At 44.0% G+C, this 9663-nt stretch overlaps 1 protein-coding gene across 1 annotated transcript; it reads right to left on the reverse strand.

Moving 5' to 3' along the window:
- Positions 1–3572: 3572 nt before the first annotated feature.
- On the reverse strand, positions 3573–6076 carry fosab (v-fos FBJ murine osteosarcoma viral oncogene homolog Ab). The gene is made up of 4 exons (XM_076148740.1): positions 5759–6076; positions 5134–5358; positions 4908–5015; positions 3573–4794 (listed from the first exon to the last, which is right to left on the reverse strand). The coding sequence occupies exons 1-4, from the start codon at positions 5891–5893 to the stop codon at positions 4117–4119; spliced, it is 1146 nt and encodes a 381-aa protein (XP_076004855.1). The 5' UTR covers positions 5894–6076; the 3' UTR covers positions 3573–4116.
- Positions 6077–9663: the final 3587 nt, after the last annotated feature.

A 9663-nucleotide genomic window follows, 5' to 3' on the forward strand; every position in this document is an offset into this window, starting at 1 on the left:
CTGCTGCATTCGCGGTGGAGACCGGTCTGTTGTTTGGCTGTAGCGTTACTACCGGTGTGGATGGAGAACTACACGAGGCCGAAGTTGATATTGATAAACGGAGCTTTTATTGCAGAATTCAAATATTTCAAAATACTAAACTTACATACAAACACAAGAAGCGAGCAAGTACATTCAAATGAATCGAAAAATAGTGAACAAAGATCATTGCAATCATCCTTCACGAAATGTTCGTGAAAAGTATACTTCATGTTTGTTCAATGGCTTGAAGTATACTTTTTGTACAGGTGACCTTGACCTTCACAATTCTAGTTAAGGCTTAGAGATACTAGCTGTATGCATGACATGACTGTGTGATTACTGATATCTTTCCATTATTCTTCTATTTAACCTGAGAAAATGATTGATACAATTATTAGATGAGAAATTGTAAGGGTAGTTTTAGTATTAGCGGTTACACATGTAGTTGTCTGCAAAATGTCACTCAAAAAGGTTTTGTTTTTTTTCAAATATGAATTGCATCACCACACATCAAAATGTGACTGGTAAATGTTCATACAGTAGAACTGGTTTGGTTCCCAGAGGCTATTATCTTTCTGCCATCAGCTATGTGTTTACATATTTACACACACAATAGGGCTGTTCAGTTTCCAGGGAAACATCTGTGTTACAGATCCCACAAGACCAGACGAGGACACACTGCTGAGTGGGATGTCTTGCGCACAAGTGAGCAGTAATCATGGGATAGAGAATCCCTCTGGTGGGTTGAATAAGCTCTGAGAATAGTAAGTCACACAGTCCTACATGCTGCAGGGCTTTAGGCTGTTTTTGCTGCCTTGGGGCTGTTTTTAGGATGGAATTCACATCTGTGTAATCTGTGTGTACACCTTTACTTTATACCCCTACTGGTTGTGTTCATTATCTAGTGTCAGAAACATGCTGTATGCCATTACACCATGATTTCTAGTCTCAGTATTGACAAATCTTTTATTGCATCTGGGCAAAGTGTCAGTATTGCACTTCACAATGAAAGTCAGAGGTGACAGACAAGAACACTCCCTGAATGCACCTTGTAAGGTGATGAGCGTGTCTCCACTCCCTTTATCAAATTGCTGAGCTGTGCTCCTTATCTCACTGATACTGAAACAACAGCACCTAATCCAAATGAAACTTGACATATAACGACACATTATGTGACATTTAAGGTTACACATTCATCAACCTTATGTAACACTCACACTCTACATGACATGATTTTGACTGAGAACAAAGAAATGGGATGCATTTTCACAACCACCTAGACATGTGCTCACATATGCACTGATGGATAATTTCAGCAGTGTGTGACAAACATGGCCACATAGGGAAGGAAGGCACTGACATATTCATGGATTTTTAAAGCATGTCCTCTTTTGAGAGCAGAAGTGTCAGAAGATGGATTTCTGTGAAGTCAAATTAAGCTCTTTGTTGTCGTGGCAGTGAGGTTAACTCGGCTGTTTCATCATCACTGTGTCCACAATTCCAGCCAGACAGGGTTTCTGTCTCCACTCCCTGCTCTCCTCTACCTCACTTACTCATTACATTCCCTTCCCTTCTCCTCGCTATCAGGCATACGCTGCCTGGTTCCTCCCCTGGGCTGAAGCACCGACGCAGGTTGGCGTCATAGTGGTCTAATTTTATTGCTGTTGATGCTGATGTTAAAAGAAGCAATAGGCACCTGCTATTTCTGTTGCTACCCATTTCCCTGGGGCCAGCCAAGAGGTATTAATAGACAGAGTTATTAGCTGCTGCATGGTCGCACACGGAGGCTTTTATTGAGGAAAAGGAGGCTGTGCCAGGCAACAGAGATAGGTACTCAGAATTCAGCGTTTACGAAACAAAGCGGTGTTGGCAGAAAAAAAGAGGCTTTCTTACAACACAGAGGGTTCAGATTGAGCATTTTAAACACCCTAGGCAAGCAAGAACCAAGGATGTCGCTGTGCACTTCTGCAATTTGCATTGATAGTATAATCAATTTAAATGAATCTATTGATGATGAAATCCTGCATGTTGCTCAAAGGGATATTTCCACACAGGAAGGGTTGGGACGTCAGAGCATGGGAGTTACTACTGTAAGAAAGTAGTCTTCCACCCAGCACACCCCGTACGCACACACACACAACGCATTTCCTGTGTGGCGCCATTAAGCAATCGGTCTTCCGTAAATCTATGTTGGTGAAATATTAATACAAGAAGACGTGACCAATGACCATTAGAAAGAATGATGAGTAGAAGGCCAGGGGGGGTGTCATGACCGAGGTCTCACCAATGGAGATATACTGTAAGTAAGTTACAGTTTAAACACCTGATTTGGTCTTTTTGTGACTGTAATATAGCCAGGTAGAAGACCTGTTAGGTAGATTGATAACATGTAACACAGAGACATAAGTTGATAGTTAGGAAGCAATTTAATGCAACTTGGTGGGCAGGTTAAACATGCTCCATAGAGAAGAACCCATTAAATTAGCAGTAATCTGGATCCAGAGTTTTACATTTTCACCTGCTGAGAACAACAAAGAAGCTCATTATAATGACTTTCAGTGTTTTCACTCAATCAACACATTGTGATCTGATTCTGGCATATAGTCATATCTATCTATAGTAACTATCTACATCACAGGGCGTCAGTGATGCCATTCTGTGTCTGAATTTGGTCATTAGTTCATTCACTGTGCTGTGTCTGACCTATTTAAGACTGTTACATGTTAATGAGGTGTAAGCACACCACATTTATCTTGTGGCCCAGCTGGGGGGAGAGAAATTCAAGTCTGTGTGAGGGAAATACACTACATTGCTTTCTGTTCATTCAGATCAGGACACATATTTCATATTTAACCCACGAGTCAAATCTTCCCAAATGAAAAATGTAATTGTGCAATTTCTGAGGGCTGATTCTCACACTGTGTGCTTTGGCTCTGGTGTAGGAGGTGTGTGTTCGTGCGTGCGTGCATGGGTGCGTGTGTGTGAATGTCATACATTTCACCGACACAGACCGTGATTCTACGTTACTTCCACTTCAGATTCGTCTCGTGATCACATGGCCGGTTTCTCAGTTAAATTCTGTTGGCTTCGGAGGAAAAAACGCCACCAGTCTTGTCTTCAAACATGTCGTCGCTTTAAACGGAAAGGAGCCTGGCGCTGCGTGACTGTCACTGAGCTGCACGGCTGCTTTCCGCACCCAGACGAGCGCGGCGTCTCCTCGTAGAAATCCACATTTGGGCACGGAAGTACCGCGTCATCGCGCTCGTCTTGCAACTAAAAAAAATGGAAAGAACGCACTGACGTAAGAGCCCTGACGTACAGTTAACCTTGGCAACAGACGGAACAATAAATAGAGACCAGTAGAGGTGCAGCGAAAAAAGGCTGCTATTCCTTATAGAGTCTAATTATAGTCTATAGTTTAAATGCATCGAGGGATTCACTCAAACTATGTCACTCTAAGTTATTTAAACATCTACAGAGAATATAATCACATTATGAGTGTGTTATATACTGTATATGAGGAGAGAATCATCCCACTATAGACAAATCACTGAATTTAAATATCACTATCATTTATTTACACATTTTACAAACAAACATACAGTTTCATCTTTACTCTTTGTAAAAAAATAAATTGACATTTCATAAATTAAAAGCACTAATGTTTTCACAGAAAACTTCAGACTGATAAGAGATCACTCAGACCATGGTTAGAGACGAAGCACATCAGGTTTAAATATCACACACTGTTTCACAATGACTCTCATATTCCATCAACCAGAAAACAAACTTGGTCAAGACAACTATTGCTCTTAACACTATAACACTACAACAACTTTGTGTCTAGCACCATTAAATCATATATGAACTTATTATTTGTAAACTCATAAAACGACTAGGTGGTATTAGTTGAAACATGCTTTAACTTGCTACATGTAGTTATAATAGGCAAGTATAGATAAAGGCAAATAAAACCATAACGAATTTGCTTCCTGGTACGAGTCCATTCCATAGCCCTATGATCTGCACATCTATCTCACTAATCAGTTAATACATGTGCTTGATGGGAAGTGTTATTGTTTTTGGAAGAGTCTCTTAAAGGGCCAGCAGGGTCGGTGAGCTGAGGGAGTCAGAGGACTGGTCGTTGCTGCTGCTTCCCCTCCGGTGGGCGACACCGCAAGTGGGCAGGTTCTCTGCCTCGGGGAAGGTGAAGGCGAAGGAGGACGTGTAGGTGGTGCAGGTGGGCGTGACGGTCACCACGGGTGTGCACAGGGGCTCAAACTCGTTATTGCTGGCCGAGGTGTAAAGGGGCTCCCAGTCCTGAGTGGTGTACAGGGTACTGGACAGGTCCACCTCTGGCACCGAGCGCGCCGTCTCCATCTCCGACTTGGCCAGCAGATCCAGAGACTCCTCCAGGACAGAGGCTTCCAGCTCCATCATCTTGACCGTGCTGCTGGAGACAGTGGTGGTAGTGGTGGACATGATGGGGCTGCTGGAGAAGATGGAGTTGGAGGTTGAGGTGAATGTTGGCTGGCTGGAAATGATACTGGACACCTCTGGGATGGAGGTGTGAGACTGAGGGGACACCCGAGTGGACAGGCAGGGGTGGGTTGGAGAAATGGAAGCAATTGGGAAATCAGTGTCCAGATCTGAGGGGATTTTGCAGATGGGCTGGTGGGCAGCCAGGATGAACTCCAGCCTTTCCTTTTCCTTCAGCAGGTTGGCAATATCATTCTGCAGGCCGGACTTCTCATCCTCCAGCTGATCAGTTTCCTGGAATAGAGAAAATGGAGGAAATGACATTAACTTGGCTGTTGGTCAACAGTGCTTTTAGCTCTGGCAAGAAATGTGTTTTGATGAATGATGTGGTAAATCTGGATACTTACAGCTTGGAGGGTGTCTGTAAGCTCTCGCCTCCTGTTGCGGCATTTTGCTGCTGCCTGCTTGTTCCTCTCTCTGCGAACCTTTCTCTTCTCTTCCTCCTCAGGGTTAACCTGCACAAATCAAGAAAGAAATTAAGTCAGGGGTTCTTTGGTATTAGAGAGTACCTGTATTGCTTCTTTTTACATAACACTCAGAGATATGTCTGCTCTTTGTTCAGGTGATAATTACCTGGTCAAATTTGCCCTTCTTGCCGGAGTGAGCCTTCAGTGCTGCAGACCTCATGCCTGGTCTGGAGTAGGCAGGGCTGGGGCTGGAGCTGTAGGGGTGAGCTCTTTGAGACGGGGCCACCGAGGAGATCAGAGGCTGGACCATCCACTGCAGATCGGCGCTCGCGGAAATAGCCGTGACTGTCGGGATGAATGAGGTACTTGACACTGTCAGATCAGTAAAATCCTGCAAGGGAAGAAGCGAGAGGATGATTAGTCTCTGTATTCAGGATGAGGGCTGCTGGCGGGGTGGCAGCACCGCAGGATGTCTATGAATGAAGCAGGCCTATAAAAAGCTGGGTGGGTTAAAAATACCCATGTGATGTCAGCCATTACGTTACACATTCTCTATGGAGTTTCCAGGTGGATGAGTGAAGATTGCCTTGCACTGTTGGAGTGCAGTTTATGGACAATTTTCAATTTCAATCAGCTCTGATTCTATAGCACTGCCATTCATTCATTCATTCATTGCAAACTTTTTAATATAAATCATAAAGGTGCTAAACATCTTATTAACTGAACTTTTGTGTTATAAATAAACATCAATAATGTTATAAAATGTAGGGTTTATCTTTGGCGGAACATACCTGAGACTGGGGGGATCCCATGCTGGAGTAGGAGCCGGCTGGTGACGGGTAGTATCCCAGGTTGTCCCCGGGAGGAGAAGCGGTGCTGCACCGGGAAGAGGCGTCGCAGTCAGTGTTGAAAGCGGTGAACATCATGGTTTCTCCGATCGAAAAGGAATAAAGTAGAAGCTCCAAAGGAAACTCTATTGAGGGGGAGGTGAACTTGAGGAAATCCCTGGTGGGTTTGTGAGCTCTACCTCCTTAGTGTCGCTCTGTTCCGCGTTGCGTTCAGGTTTCTCGTTCTCGTTTCTCAGCGGCTGAAAGTTTTGGATGCCAACTCTGACTGCTCCCGGAGCTTTTATAGGCTGAGCAGGGCCAGCCCACTGACGTTGGAAGGGGGGAACGCCTCCTTGGACCGTGCGAAGAGAAAAGCACCCAAATAATGACTCTCATACGTCTCAAAAATAACGGATTTTGCGAGTTTCCGCCCGAAATCCACTCCAGATTCAATATCCACTCTCGGTTTGTGATGTTTGAAGCGGTAAAGTCACTTTTTAAGCAATATTTGTGATCCAGAAATGGAATGTTCCAGAAACGGGATCCCCTGTACGTCATTTCCCATATATGGTGCATCCTGTAAAAAGGGCGGAGCTTGCTGGGAAACGGTCTGTCCGAGGATAGGCCGACAGCGGCATCACGTCATGTAAGACAACAAACACAGAGACTGTCACGGTCAACAAAAGTGCAGCCTACACAACAAAGTACAATAAAAAGTACATTTGCATAAGCGTAATTATTTGCTCTGTTTCTATTTTGGTACAAAAATCGATGGACTCAAACATCACCCGTTGTAGTTTGACATCATTGCATGTATTTGCAGATCTAGGGTCACATATTTATGGATATATGTCATTAATAAGGTCAAATAAATCACAATTAGACACAGAAATGCAATTATTAATAGAACTATAAAAATACACCTTGCAAATTCAGTTCTAACACAGTCATGTAGTTTAATGGCAACAAAGTAATACAACACTTGTGGAGATTAAATGCATAATAATGTATGATATTAATAATAATGTGTAACAAACACCTTTCCTGTTCACTCATGCTGAGTTGTTAAACGTCATAGAGCCATGGTGCAAATTCAAAGAAATGTCAGTTTTCCTTCAATTGTCTTCAGTTGCAAAGAAACTTGTTGATTGGCATGGAGACAATATGAACAGAGTGTTGATACGCACCCACACACCTGGAAAAGACTCTTGGCAGAGCAGGATCTGTGTGGCCCATGTCACGCACAGTTTGTTCTTGTGGCCCTGGGGCTGTGTTTGTACTTCTGTGTGCAATCCAGGTCATGCAGGTATGAGGGGTGTGGTTAGAGTTGCACAGCAGCATAGTAGTAACCGGTTTGTACTTTTCCATATAGGAGCTGCTTTTTCTCGTGCAGGGGTGTCCCTCAGGGTTTTCATAAGGAATTCCCCAGGTCTGTTTATGTTAAAATCCACGGGTCTCCCCCTTGTTTACATTATATTACTCACACCTCATGCAGGTCAACTTTCATATACTTTCATAACAGCTTTCACTGTCTTGACAATGCAGTAAGCTCTTTATTGCATGACAACATAATATCGAAAACAGTCTATTTGTTTACATTATGAGCCTTTTGTAGTAAAGTAAAACCAAGAGGCAAATACAAAGGGCTACAGCTGCTACAACTGTTACAACTATTAAAAATATTGATAGTTGATGTAGTTCAAATATTTTCTTTAATGAGAAAAGAAAATGTTCCCTTTCAATTCCTAGATCCCATTTTATTGAGCCGCATCATGATGTGTGTGTGGCCATACATGCTGCCCTTAAAGATAAAGAAGTCATTCTTACACGTATGTGTAGTTTTATTTTCGCTTGTTATGCTTTGTTATTATGTAAAAAATGGTGAAAGTAGCCGCGGGTCTAACTCAGCATGTTTGTTTCCCGCGTTCATGTTTTGTTGAACATTCCTGGTTGCCCTAGTAACGCTCCACCCCTTCGCGTCAGTGACGTCGCTGCTTTGCATAGCACCAAAGATCGCAGATGTCGTGGTAACAAATCACTCAACACAGTAAAACAAGAGCCGGTACTTGAAGCGTCGCCTGAGGGAAACAAATAAGCCAAGACGTAACAATGACATCATCTAGACCTCACACCATTCACACACACGCCAAGGAAGATCTCCAACTGTAGAATATCAATCAAAATGCCAGTGTTGGTTTTTGTTTCTTCCATTTTAATCTGATTATTATTGTGCTACATTTAGGTGCATTCTTGATTATTGGAATTAAGCACTCTGGGTTATTTAAACGCATCATCTTGCAGCTGTTGTGTTGTTGTTGTTCCTGTAACGCTTTGTGGAGCCGGTATAGCCTCTGTGTTAGGTGGATCCCGGCGGCGGCGGCGGAGTGAGTGCTCTGCCCCGTGTAGATGCTCTCTGACAGCGGCAGGCCTCTCTGGTGTGTCTGGGAATGAAACGGGACACCGCAGGTTCTGAGTTTGTTTGACCGCGGTTGGCAGGCGCAGCAAATCATAAATCAAACATGCTGACCCAGAGTTTGCTGATAGTGTGACAGTGCGAAGTTCTTTCAAAGTAATAATACAAAACGTGTGACATCCGCAATTGAATCGAGACATTTGGTATCAGAACTAATTCTGCGCTGTAGAAATAAGTTTGTGTGAGTTGCTCTGCAGCCGCACGGATTTAAAACCACTTCTGCAATACTCAAATAACCAATTAAAAGAGTTCAATATAGTCCATCGTACCCTATACTTGTCAGATAAAGAGCCAATGATCCGCCTGCTTCATTCACTTCACTGCTTATTATTAAACTTTGAACGCCTATGTCACATCCAAATATAGACCGTGCCGGGTTCCCACAGTCACGCTCGAGTTGGTGCGATGAAGGCGCTTTTCTTTTGGGGGTGTCTGTGATTATGCCAAACCTCCGAACCTCTCTCTGGTCTACAGCCGCTAAACCAAACTGAATGGGCTTTAGCGACCCCCTGTGCCGGGAACTGGGCTGTGAGGGGCTGGGACTGCCGGGAAGCAAGCAGCGGAGAGCGCGGCCCCATCTGTGGCAGGCGGGGGGGGGCCTCATTCACCATCCATCACTTTCACTCCGTCTGAGGTCATCCGGGAGCTAAATATGGCACAATTACACGTCTGATTATCACTATTATAACGAGGGACAGTAACTTTGGTGCTTTGAATTGAATGAACTCTATCCACCCAGTGGTTTATTTCTTCGTATGACTGACAATGAATACTATACGTGTACACAATGTGTATGTATATCATTAGATCTACCTACAAGGGTTGAATGATAAGTTCTGAGCCTCAATTTATAATGATATTACACTATCGTCTCAGGTAAAGCAGGTGTCAAGGCATTTGTTCATGTTTTGGCAGTCGTGAGGCAGTGCAAGGGGCGAATTGGGGAGATGGGGTGGGCACGGAACCCCTTAGTACCACTGAAGGACCATGCAGTCTCAAAGACCTTATCGATGCAGTCATATAAGTCCATTCTCCATGCATGGCTCAGAACTTATCAATCGTCGTTACATAACGCCATCTACCTGAACGGAGGACCGTGTAAACGCTCTCCTCTGAATAAAGCAGCGTTTACGTGTCGGGGGTTCCCTCCTCTTCATCTCCATGCGCGTCCAGCTTAATGACGCTGTTATCTGTGAGTGACTGTCAAGCCTTCTAGCGCATGTTTCACTTTCTTTGTGAGTGTGTGAGTGAGTGTGTGAGTGGGCCACACACAGCCAAGCGTCTGCGATCCCCGTCTCCGTTTCCCTTCGCGTTTGGCTCCGCGTTAACAGGAAACACCATATATGGCTCGACCGGTCTTTTCTGTGATTGGCTACTTTTCTACAGCGACAAGTCT

This window comes from Genypterus blacodes, unplaced genomic scaffold, assembly GCF_046128005.1.
Source record: "Genypterus blacodes isolate CSIRO-AG114 ecotype Tasmania unplaced genomic scaffold, CSIRO-AGI_Gbla_v1 ptg000042l_1, whole genome shotgun sequence".
Classification (NCBI taxonomy): domain Eukaryota; kingdom Metazoa; phylum Chordata; class Actinopteri; order Ophidiiformes; family Ophidiidae; genus Genypterus; species Genypterus blacodes.

Bases quoted from the DNA above. Each gene is read 5' to 3' on its own strand.
- fosab (XM_076148740.1), bottom strand. From the start codon at position 5,893: ATGATGTTCACCGCTTTCAACACTGACTGCGACGCCTCTTCCCGGTGC. The intron at 5,359-5,758 runs GTATGTTCCGCC...CTTCCCTTGCAG, and splicing joins TGGGATCCCCCCAGTCTCAG to GATTTTACTGATCTGACAGT. The intron at 5,016-5,133 runs GTAATTATCACC...TGATTTGTGCAG, and splicing joins AGAAGGGCAAATTTGACCAG to GTTAACCCTGAGGAGGAAGA.